Source organism: Anolis sagrei, chromosome 3 (assembly GCF_037176765.1).
Source record: "Anolis sagrei isolate rAnoSag1 chromosome 3, rAnoSag1.mat, whole genome shotgun sequence".
Taxonomy (NCBI): Eukaryota; Metazoa; Chordata; class Lepidosauria; order Squamata; family Dactyloidae; genus Anolis; species Anolis sagrei.
Genome location: NC_090023.1, coordinates 241,352,709 through 241,369,003, shown reverse-complemented (window position 1 = coordinate 241,369,003; position 16,295 = coordinate 241,352,709). Strand labels below are relative to the sequence as shown.

Below are 16,295 nucleotides of genomic sequence, written 5' to 3'. Positions count from 1 at the left end.
AAGCAACCACAATATTTTTTTGATTTTTTTCCACTGAGCACTTTTAAAGCAATTATGCTTTGTCAAATTGAGTGACAGACTGAAAATGTAGAAGATTTTTTTATGCAATACTAGCTGTAATTTTTAATTCTACGTATTGAATGGATCTAAAAACTGTTCCAGCCCATTAAATGTTCAAGCTATTTTTCCAATGATGAATTCCATTATATTGCTGCTGTGTTCTGTGCTAATTTGGATATTCTTTAAAAACTGTAATAATACAGTTTTAAAATGTTGAACCAAAAATCTTGTCCAACAGAAGAGTTTGCATTGTAATTTCTGAAACAAACTTATCTGGTTCTGCTGTAATTTGCAATAATTGAGGCATTCATTCTTAATTTTGTTTTCCTTGTTTCAATTTTATATTTTGAACTTCTCTGAGAGTGCATCAGTCCCATGAACATGGCTTGCAATCAGTTACTGTTGAGATTTAACTTCATTTAAAACTTTATTATTGTTTGTTCATTTTCATTTGTTTATTTGGCATTTGGTCTGAGAATATATCCAACCTATGCAATTTACATTGTAATTTTTTACTTGGTTTTTATCTAGTTACTATGTTGCAAATGCATGAGTGTTCCATCTTAATTTCTGTCCTTTTAATTTTTTAATTGGGATTCTGAACTGATAATTTATCCAGTCCTTTGAGTTTACAATGTAATTTTGAACTTGCCTTTTATCTGGTAATGTTGTTGGTGAATTCTGCTATAAGTTGGCCACTTGCAACTTCATCACGCCAGAGAATGAATCCACTTTAAATCTGGTTTCTGTCTCCTGCAGAATTCTGGATTTTGTAGTTTAGTGAGGCTGTTAAAGGCTTCTCCCTAAACTACAAACCCCAGAATTCTGCAGGAAGAAGCAACCCGATTTAAAGTGGATTCATTCTCTAGTGTGATGAGATCCTTGGTTCCCCCCCCCTTTTTTTTAAATTTATTTTAATTGCTACATCCTGTCAATTAACAAACTTTTGCCATAGAAGCCTTATCTCGGTATACATTATTCCAAAAGTAAATATTCCTTAAATGAAACTTTATACATTCCTTAGATGTGTATCACCTGTCACCCACACTTTCCCTTCCACCGTGTGGAAAGCCTGATTCATAATGCAATATCTGTTGTCTCCATCTATTTTGTCATTTAGAACAGACCATTTCTTGTACTAGTCTTGTTCTGTATGACTATTTATATACTTATTTTTTCTTTTGATTAATGAATTCATTGATTATGTATTCCGATAGATAAGCCCACCAAGTTTCTAAATCCCATCTTATATTGTCTCTCCATCCTCAGGCTATTGTAACCTGTATTGCGGCTGTCATATATTTTAGGATTTCTGTCCAATTATTGTTATTGTCCTTTGCCTTTATAGTGGCAAATCTGGCTTTATCTCACTTTAATTGTTTCTGTATTATTTCTTCCATTACATCTCTTATTTTACTATAATAGTTCTGAATTTTTCTGCAGCCCCACCCCATGTGGGAGAATGAACCTAACCTCCCACAGTTATGCCAACACTTGCTGGAAATATTTCCCATTATGTGTGTTAATTGAAAGGGGGTTGGTGGGTTCTATACCATTTAGAGACTATTTTCATTTGGGTTTCTTTGATCCTCATATGTTTAATTTTATGAATTTTGTCAATCAAAGCCCTAATTAATTTGTCGCTAAAGTTTTTTTTTCTTGTTTCTATAAGGGTTGTTTTTGTGTTGTAAGATAAAGTGATTAATTCCTTGTACAATAACACAATAGTTCCTTTGTCTTTTCATTTGGTTTTCACCTCATTCTTGTAGTTTTAAATTTTATATTATGAATTGTTTTAAGAAACTTGCTAACCTATTTGAGAAGGTGGCATTATTTTGGACATGGATTCAATGCATTATGCTATTGCTATGCTTTCCTATAATGAGTATATTTGTTATTAATTTTTTAACAGTAAAGTTTCATCTCATAGTGGAATTCACTCTGAAAAGTTGTACCAAAAAATCAGAGATTTTCAAATAGACGAAGGCTGTAACATTCAGCAAGTACCAAGCTGCTCCATTTTGTTTGCACACTGCCTTGAGGTGCTGTGATTATGATGATGATGATCATCATAATACTTTATTTTTAACCGCCCTATCTCCCTGAAGATATATGTTGGGGCATAAACATTTTAATTAATACATAAATTAAGCCATTCTTTTCATTCTGCTTGCACAAACTGTTGTGCAAGCTATTGTTCAAATCTGTTTGCAACTCATTACCACTTTGTAACAGTAGGAACGGAGTGGGAAAATGCGACCCTGGGGACTTATAGAGCTACACACAAAGAGCCACTTCTGAATCCAGAATTTCCCAAAGTTGCCCCTTTTTTCTAGCAAAAATGCATGAGTTGCTTCTGCAAACATCTGGAGACAGCAAGTACATTGCAGGGGCCTCATTTTTCAAAGACACATGTGATCTTAAAGCCATTCTTATTCTTCCTTCACATTTTTAGCATTTTGGCCAATCCCCTGCCCTATACTTGCTCTAACTGCTAGTTGTTCTATTAGTACTTACACAACCTTTGGCAAAAGAATGCCACTTCTTGTAATTTCCCCACTTTAATGTTACAGTGAAATAACCTGATAAGCTAATTCAGCGTTTGTCCTAGCTGTGGTGAATCCATTAAAATCAATGGAACATATGTACATAGTGGCTAATTAAGTCCCATTCAGCTATAATACCACTTTTATCCTTCTTTAGTTAGGCATCATGTGTAGTTCTGTGTCCAGATCTAGGCACTGCAGTTTAAGAAAAGGGTTACAGAACTGGAATGTGTTAGACGATGGTGCATTCATCCAGATGGTGAATTGTTTAGAAACCTAAACCTGCAAAACATAGTTGAAGGAGATGGCCAAAAAGGTGATACAATAATCACTAATAACTATCTGGAGGTGTGTCATGTAGAAGAAAGTGCAGGCTTGCTTTTACTGCTCCAGAGAGTTCAAATTACAAGAGTGGAGATTGCAATCAAACATTAAGCAAACCACCCTAATTGCAAGAGCTGTTCAACAGTACAATAGAATACTTCAGAAGATGATGGGTTCGCCTCATTTTGAGATTTTGGAACAGAGCTTGGACGGACACCACCTAGGGTTGCTTTAGCAGTAGATTCTTGCACAGGCAAGGGATTGAATGGAATGACTCTTTCCAAATGTGTGATTCTATCATTCTGTGATTTCAGTGGATCTCCTCAGTTGCTCTAACAGCTCTGAATGTTTAATGCATATCTTCAAAAGTTTGAGTTCAATTATCTGCTAACATGAATACCCTTGCTTTAATAACATGTGTAACAATTTTGTTTCCTTAGACAATAAACAACTTAAAACAATTTCCTACACCCTGTCTCAAGAGTCTGTCTGGACAAGGATTCCTATCCAATATTCTGATAAGAGAGAGACCCAAGATGTCAGCTATAGTATCTCTTACTGTGATTTCACCTTAGCCGGTGGAAAGGTAAGCACCTGGACAGTTCCTTTATTGGGACTTCTCTTCCCCTCGACTCTCTGCTTCCAGGATGGAGCTCTTTCCTACAGACCTAGGTTCTTACATCACTCACAAAGTTCAGTCATCAGGCAGAGTTACTACTCCAAGAGAAGATTGGTCTCTTGAACACCATAGTTCAAGGTCTGGTCTAAGTTTTTAAATGGTACATAAAAAGCTATTTGCTAGTATACAGAAGTGATTGTACATGTTGTGTCCAAGATAATATGATCATCCAACACCATGGCACCTATGTTTGCAGTTCCACCACCACCAGTTGTAGCCCCAGACTGTTCGTACCATTTAAAGCTGGATTCATTAAGGCGAAAGTATTGGAGCATTGAAATAACCAGTTATCTATCTATATTTGTTATATGTAACTAGTCATCTTGAAAGTCTTAAATTATGTCCAGTCCCGGAACTGGTGGCTGCAAAAGTGTACATGTCTATGTTAGTGCAAGTGGCAGGAACATGAAACCTATTTTAAAAGTGAATTGCTTCTCATAGAGGCATCCAAAAGAAACAATTCACTTTCTTGTTTCTAGAAAAATGCTGCTCTGTGGAGCCTGGAGAGACCAAAGGCCACAAAATCAATATCTGGCCCCAATATTGCATTTTGCCCACCTCTGATCTACATATTTTTTTCATCTAACCTCAGCAGGACAAAAGATAATATAACCAGCCCATTCTCATAATTTGAAAATGGCTTTCCAGTGGATTCTGAGAGTTGTAGTCCAAAATCTAAGGTTTTCCAACCACCAGGCTACAGGATTACAGAACTGGGAAAAATCCAGTGTAGCTAGAAACTTATTGGCTTACAAGCCATCCCCTGCCACGTGTTGCTGTGGCCCAGTCTGTGTATGTGTATTGTGTGTGTTTGTTTATTTATTTATTTATTTGCAGTATTTATATTCCACCTTTTTCACCCCACAGGGGACTCAGGGCAGATTACAATGAACACATATATGGCAAACATTCAATGCCAATTTTGACATACAACTTATACAGACATACACAGAGGCTATTTAACTTTTTCTGGCCGCCAGGGGAGCTGTCGCTTTCATTGTCCATCTGCAACACTGATGAAGTATTTCCGCATTCCCCGCATGCTTTTGCTGGAGTGCTTTGCTGGAGTCTTTTTTATGGCCTCATAAAATAGTTAATTTAGCCTCCCCACACAAGGTGGTACCTAATTTTCTACACCTGTGTGTGTATATATGTGTGTGTGTGTGTGTGTGTATGTGGTTTTGCACATGCGTTGTAATGTATTTTTTATTTGTAAGCCTCTTCTGCTGTGTTTTGCTGTGTTTTTATGAGTAATGGTGACTTGTTGGCCTGATAGGTGTATTTTGTCCAAATTTGGTGTCAATTCATCCAGTGGTTTTTTGAGTTATGTTAATCCCACAAATGTACATTACATTTCTATTTATTTAGAGGTAGAAGGTTTGAAAAAGGTAGCACCAATGATTACATTTTCAAAAGCCATCAATTATTGTTTAATTTTATCCTTTTCACCTACTACAATTTAACACTTTGATCTATTTTCTATTAATCTGCTATTTAATCGATTACATTTTGTTTTGATTTGTGGTTTTAACCTCTTATTTTTTTCTTTCATGTGCAGTTAGTGAAAAACCAGTTTTTACAACAATACTACAAAAATGGCGTAAAGTTTCTTACAATGTTTCCAAATGGCACAGCTCAAATCTTGTATCCTTTTATGCTCATCTACAAGGTTGAGTGCAAAGCGCTGTAGTAGCAGACTTGGCACTAAGGCAACAAAATAATTTTTGGAATGGCAAGCAAACGTTCCTTCATCCAGGTTTTAGTCCCTTACATCTTACTTTGCCTATTACTGTGTCTAGTATTTGCTGCATAGTATTCCACACGAGATATGTTTCAAGACACACACACACACACCGATGCAAAAAAAAAAAAAAGGATAATAGTGAACCCTATATTTGACAATATCTGGGAGAAAAGCATATCACATAATGGATTTAAAGGACCTTTAAAGGATTAGAAGGGATGATCATCAAGTTTGCAGATGACACCAAATTGGGAAGGATAGCCAATATTCCAGAAGACAGGAGCAGAATTCAAAAAGATCTTAACAGATTAGAGAGATGGGCCAAAACTAACAAAATTAAGTTCAACATGGACAAATGCAAGACACTCCAACATGGACAAATGCAAAGATACAGAATGGGGGATGCCTGGCTTAACAGCAGTACGTGTGAAAAAGATCTTGTAGTCCTCATGGACAACAAGTTAAACATGAGCCAACAATGTGATGCAGCAGCTAAAAAGCCAATGGGATTTTGGCCTGCATAAATAGAAGTATAGTGTCTAGATCCAAGGAAGTCATGCTACCCCTCTATTCTGACTTGGTCAGACCACTCCTGCAATACTGTGTCCAATTCTAAGCACCGCAATTTAAGGCAGGGGTCCACAAGCTGGAAGATGCCCAGAGGAGGGTGGCTAAAATGTTCAAGGGTCTGGAGAAAAAGCCCTAAGAGGAGTGGCTTAAAGAGCTGGGCATGTTTGGCCTGCGGAAGAGAAGGCTGAGAGGAGAGATGATAGCCATGTATAAATATGTGAGGGGAAGTTACAGGGAGGAGGGAACAGGCTTGCTTTCTGCTGCCCTGAAGACTAGGGCATGGAATAATAGCTTCAAGTGTGGTGGAGGTTCCTTCTTTGGAGGCTTTTAAACAGATGTTGGATGGCCATCTGTCGGGGGTGCTTTGAATACAATGTTCCTGCTTCTTGGCAGGGGGTTGGACTGGATGGTCCACAAGGTTTCTTCCAACTCTATGATTCTATGGTTCTGTGACCTACAAACACTTCTCAAGAGGGAGGATATTCTTTTTTGTAGTATGGTAAGCAAAACATTGGATATTAAATCCATAGATATATGTGTTGAACTTTATTTTATAGGCTACTTATAGGCTACTTTTCAGCGTATTTACTTAAGAACATTTTGTGTTGCTTTTCATTTTGAAAGTCTTGGAGTGGTTACAGAGAAACCAGTACCTAAATGCCATAAAGCACAGAGAAACCAGTACCTAAATGCCATAAAAGAATCATAAAATGATTAATTTAATAAAGTAAAAATATTAAATTAGCTGACTCTCTCAATAGGAAAAATTGGATCTAATTGGAAAAATCCCTGGGGATACAAATATATATTTAGTTGATGATGGAAACACCCAAAGCTTGGAATCACTTTAGTTGCAATGAGAGATAATTTCATGTGGTGGGTCCCACAACAGGGAAGGCTTTTCCATTCTGCAACCAAATTTAAATTATCTCCAGGATGGTAACCAGAGCATCTCTTTCAGTGTATTAAGGCCAGGACATTATGTACAAATCCCTCCCCCCCCCCCCCACCTCCCTTCATTCACTGCAGGCAAATATAGGTGTTCCAAAATCTAGTGGGGGGGGGGGGAATCAAAATCCAAAATATTTCTGGCCCCAAGCATTTGGATTAATTAAGACTGTGCAAACATAAAGAACAAATTAATCAAAACTATCCACATGCCCTGACAATGTGATAGCATTGTTAAGAAAGTCAAAAACTCAGAAAAGCCTTATCAGCAAGCAGCTATCCATCTGGAAATCTGGCAATAATGGTTATACCAAAGAAGGAGAATGCACCCACCATTTGTATAGTCCAAGAAGACAAGTCCGAGAATCCAGAAATTCAAGCAGTGTTTGATTCAAGTGGGAGAGGGACTTGCTATCATCCAAATGGAAATGTGTGGTAAGTTGATTTAAAGTTAATGTGGGGAAAATTCAGCCTGGGGCAAGCTGGATTGTACAGTCCTAAACTTTGAAAGTAGTGCCATTTAATGTGCTGAGGAGGAGAATGTATTCTGTAGGAAAGAAAACCCACACATTTGGGATTTTTGCACAGGAAACATGATTTCTATGCTGGGTTTGGACATAAAAAGTCCACATGTGCTTCTTTGCACTAAGTCCCAAAGAGTTTTGGAAAATTGCATAGTTTTCGAACACATCCTTTCAGAAGGAAGAAAAATGGTAATTCATTCCCACCTGTGAGAACAACATTTATGAAGATTTGCATATCTATTTTTGCTGCCACAGACTAACACAGTTACACTTATGGAAGCAATTAAACATTATTCAGCTAAACAGATAGTGATCTTAACATTTATATGGGATGACTGCATAAGCAAGTGGTCTGATGCAGGAGGGAAATGAGCATTATGATGAAATTCAATGTCTGTAGGTTATTGATATATTAAATCTGGCATCAGTTCAGCATTGCAGAGTAGCGTAAATGCCACCTCCTGGATTACTTTAAAGCCCTGCAGCTGCCTCGGAGAACACATCTGACAACACATTTCTCCCCCCTCCAGTAGCCATAGCCATACTCATACACACAATGAAGGTATCAGCATTGAGATCAGTGGGGAATCAGCACTTCTGCTTATGGGGGGGGGGGGGGGGCGGCATTGCCAGACGCTTCTCAGATCCTCGTTGCGATGTAGAGAATGGTCATGCAAGGTTGCTTTGGTGCTGTTAAGTAAATTTTAGGAGGGGTCTATGAAAACTGGAAAAGTATAGGAATTCCAACTCCAGCAATGCCCAGAAAGTACCTCTGGAATCATATATTATCATTATGTAGCTTTGTGTCTAGCTATATAGCAGAAACACTAACAAATACCTTTATGGAATTGCAAAGGTGCATAAAGAGACACTAATAAGCACCCATTGCATATTGGGCATTCCGTTCCATAGTAACAATAGCAGCACTCTGCTGGATACAGATGTTAACACAACTGCACAATTCTAATTCATGCAGGCACAGGTCCATTTATGAAGATGTAATGACCCAAAGGAATATCGAACCACATCCACACATATAAGTGACAGGCGGATGTTCCTGACTTCTAGCTCCCAAATGTTATGCATTTTCCCATTCTTGGACATAGGTAGATCTGTGGCTGTAGTCGTTCTTGTTTCCTATCTAAAGCTTTCCTGAGATAATTGTTTTCCACCTTTAGGATTAATATAACAATTCGTGGAGGCCATTATTCAGACCAAGATGGCAGCAAAGTGAAAGCCTGGATCTGGCCAAATAACTTGCAGAAGAAGAGTCCCAGAGCATCGTTTAAACCAGTTTTTCTTGCCTTGAACCTGAACGTTGGTGTGAGAATACTAACACAAGACAAATTAGCCATTTCTTTTCTTGCAATGGGGAAGCAAGCAAAAATCAGCATCGGAACAAAAGTACAGGTACTTTATTTTAGAGGGAAGGGGGTGGTGGGAATGTAAAGTGTATAATTACGCCATAATTGGGCAAGCAATGAAAGATTACTGGATTGCTGTGAGTTTTCTAGGCTGTATGGCCATGTTCCAGAAGCATTCTCTCCTGACGCTGCACCCACATCTATAGCAGGCATCCTCAGAGGTTGTGATGGATTACTATGTGGGAGAATGGAATATCTTTCAAAGAGAAAGAAATATGGGACATCTTGTCCCATCTGTCAGAGGACAAAAATTAACCCTAGATCACTAGAAGCTGTTCATCTTGATTCTACAGAATATTTACTATTAACAGTCAAATCTGCTTTGACTCATGGTGACTGTTATGAATGGGATTCCTCCAAGAGCCCCCACTCATCAAGGACCCTGTTCAGGTCTTGCAAACTCAAGTCATGGTTTCCCTCTTTTTCCTCCTCCTGCTTTCTACTTTACAGAGCATTATCTTTTCTACTACGTGACATTGACTCATATGTCTGAGTCCCTCTCGGAGGTTGAGATGATTGGGATATAAACATTTTAAATAAATAAATATGTCCAGAGTATAAAAGCTTCACTTTAGTCATCAATTTGAGAGTTCAGAGTTTATTGGTTCTAAGACCGATTTGTCTTTTTCAGCCGTCTATAGTATTTATTTTCTCCAGCATCTCATTTCACATGAGTTGATTTTCTAAACAATAGAAATGCATAGAAAAAAAGTCTCATCAAGAAACAGAACAAGTGAAGTGTTTATTGTATGTAAAACATTCAGGTTGAAAATACCTAAAGATGCTCATCCATATATTTTTTTTAAAAAGAAGTGCTTCTGCAGAAGTTCTGGAAAAATTTGTGTGCCTGTTGCAATGCCTTCCTTCCATTTGAATGTGATGCTTTTGGTTAAAACACCTAATTAAATTATCAATATAGCTAAGTGACTAAAGTTTTGTCGATTCTGAATTTTAGGAATTTAGCATAAGTCCAAATGAGATGTGTTGATGTAATGTGATGTGCCCATCAGCTGTTAGGAATATGATGTTTATTAATTATATGTTGTTTATTCAAGGTACCTTTAAGAACATTGATGGCTATGTCTATAAATCAATTTGGCTTGTTGGGTTTATGAATTTTAGATAACTTAAAACTCACCAGGAAATGATTGGAAGATCAGCCTTTTCCACATCAGAAACATTCTGCTTTTTAAAATGTGTTGCTATTCTGGTTTTATTTTAAGCAAGTTATTGAAGCACAGAAGCCTTAAAACACTGTTCATTTCTTGCTTTTTGTTTCCTTAAAGCTACTTCCTGGTCATCATCCGTGGCCAAAGCATGTATCTGAAGATGATTTGCTACTATTTGCCAGCAGAATCAAAATTCTCCGTATCTTTGCAAAATTGCATGGATGCTTAGATTTTCCTACCAATGACTGGGGGCCAAAAGTCCAGCTCCCTTCATACATTTTGAAATGGGCTGCAAGATTAACAAACCTCTGCAAAGACTGTGAAATAAACACAGCTCTGGACGATTTAATTACGGAAATAATAAATTCACCAGCCTGATCATCATCAAATTATATGAAGATGCTAGCTTCATTGTTGTGAGACGTATGTATAACTATGTTGGATTCTGTATGAACAGAAGATCACATTGAAATATTTGATAAGCATATTATGTATCTTGGACAGAAAACAAGATAAACAATCTGGTATCTTCCTGCAATATCAAGACCATAAGGTAAAGGTTAAGGTTTCCCCTTAACATTCAGTCTAGTCTAACATTCAGTCTAAGCTAAAGAGCCGACGTTGTCCATAGACACCTCAAAGGTCATGTGGCCAGCATGACTGCATGGAGTGCCATTACCTTCCTGCCAAAGCGGTATCTATTGATCTACCCACATTTGCAGGTTTTCAAACTGCTAGGTTGGCAGAAGCTGCACCTATCTGCAGGAGCTCATCCCACTCCCTGGATTCAAACCGCCAACCTATCAGTCAGCAAGTTCAGCAGCTCAGCACTCTAACCTGCTGTGCCACCGGGGATTCCAAGAACATCAAGTATCAAGAACATTCTCAGAGTTAATTCTAAATGCCCTCAGAAGTCAGTGTTTCAGCAAAACGTCTTAGAGCCAATAAGTGAAAGAGCCAAATAAGGCAATGAGGAAAGAGTTCCAGTGTGTAATCATAACTACCCATTTAAGATGGACGAGGCATAAAATTAACCTGAAGGAATGTTTTAGTATTACTTTTAGCAAGTACATTTCCTAGGTTTTTCTCTCTTTAAAAATAATTTTTGTACTTAAAAAATAGGAACATATCTCTTAGTAATATCCCCATATAGCTGAAGGTCGGTTGAAGGTGAGTTTGCTAGTTTGGCCTAAGTTTATTCAGTGAAACCAAAACTGGATTCAGATATAACTCACCAATTTCCTGCTGTATCTGATGTTCCTTTTAAACTACCACATGCAGATAGTTTGCATCTAGGGGCCAGCAAGTTACTTGACAAAAAATAATCTGATGCAGGGAAGAGTTAACAGATGGCACTGCACTACAACCAACTATACTTCAGGTTTTTGGTGGCAAGTAGTTCTTTATAAAATCACTCACTAAGATTAAACCATTCCTTATTAATGGAGAGCTATCCAAGGCATATAGTTTACAACTGGGATTTCCCTCACAAAACAAGTTTGTGTCAGGACCACCTTTCTGAACATCAGCCTGAGAAAAAGCTAGCTTTAATCTGTCTTTCTCAACACAGGAATGGGTGCTGTTGATCCCCAGATGTTTTAGACTACAATTCCCACAATTTCTTACCATAGGTTATGCTGGGTAGTGCTGATGGGTCTTGTAGGACAAAGCACCTGGTCTCCACTTTTGTTTTAAGAAAAGGGAATTACCAAAGACATACCTGATTCAATTGTTTTCTGAAGAAAAAGAGGACTTTATCGAAGAAACTGAAGACAGACTTTTAATGCTTTACACTGTGTTCAAGTCATATGTAGGAAAATATCCTGCTTTTGGCTGCTTATCGACAGTTTCCAAACGGTACAGGTGTTATAAGACAATCATTGTTTTTCCAGTTTTATACTATTCATTATACCCTAACTATTTACATCTTATTGAACCCATCTTTGTGTTTTTTGCATCAATGGCTGACCCAGCCAGTAGAGCAGAAGATGAAATATACATCCAAAATATTGGTCCACAATTTTATCTATTCATTGATCATCAACATACAGGAACTATCCACTTATTCATGGCTTTCTTGCTCATTTTGCCTGGGTTCAGGAAATCGAGAACACTGTACTGCAAGGAGGTAAGTCAGACTCTTGATCCCCAGATGAATCTTGTCTCGTGGATCTCCCAGAGGTTGAATCACTATGGTTTTTGATGTTGAAATGGGCCACTACCTGGCCAAAAGACCTGTAGGGCTTTATCTGTCCTTTCCCTTCACAGTTCATCAGCCTGGCAAGCTGAGTTCTTATATCCTTACTGTACAATGAATAGATAAAAGGATTGATCAGAGAGTTTGTTTCTCCAAGAAGGAACAAAACGTTCTTCAACACTGGGGACACGGTGCAAGATGTACAAATAGCTTTCACAATGGCAGCCAGGTAATAAGGGCCCCAGAAAACGATGAAACAGATGATCATGATAAGGACAGTCCTCAAGGCTTTGAAATGGCGAAGATGAGCAATAAAGGTATCTGCGCGCAAGCACGCACGCTGGATCTGCTTGTGCTGTAGATATGCTATCCTACCCACTGCGATATGCAAACAGACCAAGGTCAGCAAGGCAGGAACAAAAATACCAAAACAGATTATGTATAAGTATTCATTCTGAGCAGCAGACAGAAGCCCACAGTGACCCCCTGTATAATTTCTCTGCTGCAGTTCTGGGGACATCAGTGGCAGGTGTCCCACCAAGAAGGCAATAGTCCACACGACAACAAGCGAGAAGATTATACGTTTCTTGTTCATAAGCGTAGGGTAATGAAGAGGCAACCTCACAGCTAAGTACCTGTCCAGAGACACCAACAGCAAGGTGAGGATGGAGCCAATGCAAGGAGTAATGCTCAAGCAGATCCGCAAGAGACAAAGAAAAAGACTTGTGTCAAATAGTGCATCCGTTGCATCATCCAAAGCATCCCCAATGCACATGACACCAACCAGCAGATCAGCAGCTGCTAAATTAAGTATGAAGACATAGTTTCTGCTTGGTCGCTTCTTCTTCAGCTGACAGATGACAATGATGACAAGTAGGTTGGTAGATGGGATGCAGATACTCAAGGCAACGTGTAGCACTGCATATGCAATAGAGGGCATCTTCTTTAAACTGAGAAGAACATTGGGTTTAAGGTGTCTCCTGCACACGCAATCTATATTTAATCCACAAGAAGCAACATCAAGTTGAAAACAAATGTGTACTTCTGTTAGTTGCCGAGGTCACAGCAAAAATAAAAACCTAGTGGATAGTATTCTTGCTCTGCTCTCAGATGATTCTCTTCAAGTTGATGGGAAATTTGTCCAGAGAGGATTTGCTAATGCTGTTGCAGCTACCAGCTTCTTGTTTTCTCTAAGTAGATACAGGCTCTTCCCTTCAGAGATGTGTTTGAGGATGCACAGAGACCCACGTCCTGTCCGCTGAAAGCTTCCAGCAAAATGATTTCATTTGCCAGGATGAAAGGAGGAAATAGCTAGGAAGGAAGGCTTGTTTAATCAATTTCTGAACCTGTCTTTGACGCAGAAAGATAAGGATGGACTAGCAAACAGAGCAGATATAATGTTATCCCACCCCACTCCATTAGGCATCTCCAAATGAGCATGCAGTAAGAGCATTTGCTTTGTGTATGCAGGAAAACGATCCAATGTCTTGAGGGTATTAAAATATAAAACATGTCAATGAGGCCACTGATTATTTGATCCTGGGAGGAAAACATACTGCAGTTATAATAAAAATAGGCTTTTCCCGTTAAGTGAATGATGGATGTCAAACATATGGCTCAGCATATAAACAGAAAAGCTCAACAGAGTTGAAGCTTTATTATCCCTGTTAGCTTTGAAGATTTGTTATAGTGTGAGAAGATGTTGCAAATGCACCATTTTAATGTTCTTATCCTATTTAAAAGATATACCACATGAATGGAATTTATGCTGAATACTGATTTACCAAATTCTCATTCATTCAGTGGGTCAACTCTAGTCGGGATAGCAACTGAATTTATGCTTGTTTTCAGATCAAATGCTGGTGTAAAACATGTAAAGATTTATAGTATAGTTGTAATTTCTTTTTAAAAGGGTACCATTTTCTTATCGATCTGACATCTACTAGTCCCCTATAAAAACCCATTTTATGTCAGTCAATTACTTTAACTTACATAAATGAAGATTTACACAGATTTGAGAAACTAATATGGTATTTCTATTATATTTTTCTAGCTATACAAGAATTCATGATGTGGGTTTATCAGTATCAATAAAAAACCAATTGTTTAAGACTTATGGCTTTTACACTTTGTCTCATGAGTCATGGAGACGAAAGCAATATAGTAACTACAGCAGTTCACTTGGTTCCTGCTCAGCTTACTACCTCATCCAATGTTTTTTCACTATTGAAGCAATCACTCTTGAACAACTCCACCTTTGCTACTTTCTCTGCAACCATGAAACCTCAGTTTGAAGGTTTCCTTAGTCTCCATTGATATACCAAATTCATGAATAAAAGGTTGCTTCACACAAGTGAAATGTTTTCAAATAAGAGCCATTGCCACCTATCATGGTTCCATGTTTTATCCATCAGGTACACAATGGCTTTGTGAATCAGGATACAGAGCAACATTTTGAACAGTGCTGGTCTTAATTCAAGCATGGGCAGACTTGGGCCCTCCAGGTGTTTTGGACTTCAATTCCCACAATTCCTAACAGCCTACCAGTTGTTGGGAATTCTGGGAGTTGAAGTCCAAAACACCCAGAGGGCCCAAGTTTGCCCATGCCTGTCTTAATTACTAGTTAGGAATCAAATCCAGACATGTATTCTATAAACGTGAGGGTAATAGGGAGATGAACTAACTTGCATAAAGCTTCCTGACCTGAGACAGTGGTGGAAGTTGAGGTAGAAAAAGGTGATTTCAGCTGTTACTGAGATTAGACATATTGCTGGTTATTGACATCAGCACATTTACAGCAGAAGTAGGGAAGATGCAGAGGACTGATGTAGTTGGGGTTTGGGCAGCAAATGTAAGATTCAAACTGCCCCAAATGTACATCTTTTATCTATATATATAAATGTCAAAGTATGTTTGTCTGCCTGTTTGTACCACAAAGGCTGTTGCTAGTTGAAGTGGCCCTCTATGATGCCTCTGAGAAAGAAAGGTGACATGTGGGGGGGGGGGGGCAGGACCCACAAGAGAGCCTGTTGTCATGAAGATATTGTGAGTTAAGCCCTCTCGGAGCTGGGGGACAGTGGTCTCAACAATACCTGGGTATATACACTACTTTAAAATACCTGGTTTTTTTCACTATTATTTATTATTTCCGATATTTCTATCCAGCCTTTCTCAAACCCGAAAGTGACTCAAGGCGGCTTACAACCAGGCAGCAATTCGATGCCAAACAATATACAATTAACAGTATTAAAAGTACATTTAATAAAACCTTTAAAAACGTATGAAGCCAATGCCTTCATTGTTAGTCTCATTATCCAAAAATCGTTGTCTGAGCCGTTCCAGTATTCACTTTTGCCTAATTCCGTGTTTGACTGTTGCATTAGATTCTGAAGGCTTGTTCAAATAGCCACCGTTTCACTTTTTTCAGAAGATCAAGAGGGAGGAGGCTGATCTAATATCCCTGGGGAGGGCGCGCCACAACCAAGGAGCCACCACTGATAAGGCCCTGTCTTTCGTCCCTGCCAGTTGTGCCTGCGAAGAAGGCAGGACTGAGAGCAGGGCTTCCCTGGATACTCTTAAACTCTTAGATGGTTCGTAGGGTGATATACGTTTGGACAGGTAAGCTGGACCAGAACCGTTTAGAGCTTTATAGGCTAAAGCCAGCACTTTGAATTGTGCCCGGTAGCAAACTGGCAACCAGTGAAGTTGCCATACACCACTCCGGTGAGCAACCTGGCTGCTGCCTGTTGGACCATTTGAAGTTTCTGAACAGTCTTCAAAGGCAACCTCACATAGAGCGCACTGCAGTTGTCTATACGGGGTGTAACCAGAGTACTGCTCAATATAGCTATTTAACTAAGGAAGAAGAAAGCAGTTCAAAGTGTCACAAAGAGATCAATTTTTCTCAATGCACAATTAAATTATTTAAAGTAATGGGATTCAATTACATTCTCTAAAGTTGTGCCAGAGTCAGGTGTAAAGGTTTGCCTGAACTTAGTTTGAGGAAAATACACATCAACTGAAAAACATTTCATTTTTGTGGTTCTTGCCAGCAGAGAAAAAAATAGAGAAAAACAGATTAGATAGAGAAAACTGGGTGCTTAGCAGAAA

At 38.6% G+C, this 16,295-nt stretch overlaps 1 protein-coding gene across 1 annotated transcript in view; it reads left to right on the top strand.

Moving 5' to 3' along the window:
- ERICH6 (glutamate rich 6) overlaps window positions 1–11,611 on the top strand; it is a 46,219-nt gene extending 34,608 nt beyond the window's left edge. Inside the window, exons 14-18 of the mRNA XM_060767720.2 lie at window positions 3,371–3,516; window positions 5,168–5,253; window positions 7,148–7,306; window positions 8,574–8,805; window positions 10,106–11,611. Coding sequence (XP_060623703.2) covers window positions 3,371–3,516; window positions 5,168–5,253; window positions 7,148–7,306; window positions 8,574–8,805; window positions 10,106–10,366 — 884 coding nt within the window. The 3' untranslated portion in view covers window positions 10,367–11,611. The remainder of the gene's footprint in view (window positions 1–3,370; window positions 3,517–5,167; window positions 5,254–7,147; window positions 7,307–8,573; window positions 8,806–10,105) is intronic.
- The last annotated feature ends 4,684 nt before the right edge of the window (window positions 11,612–16,295 follow it).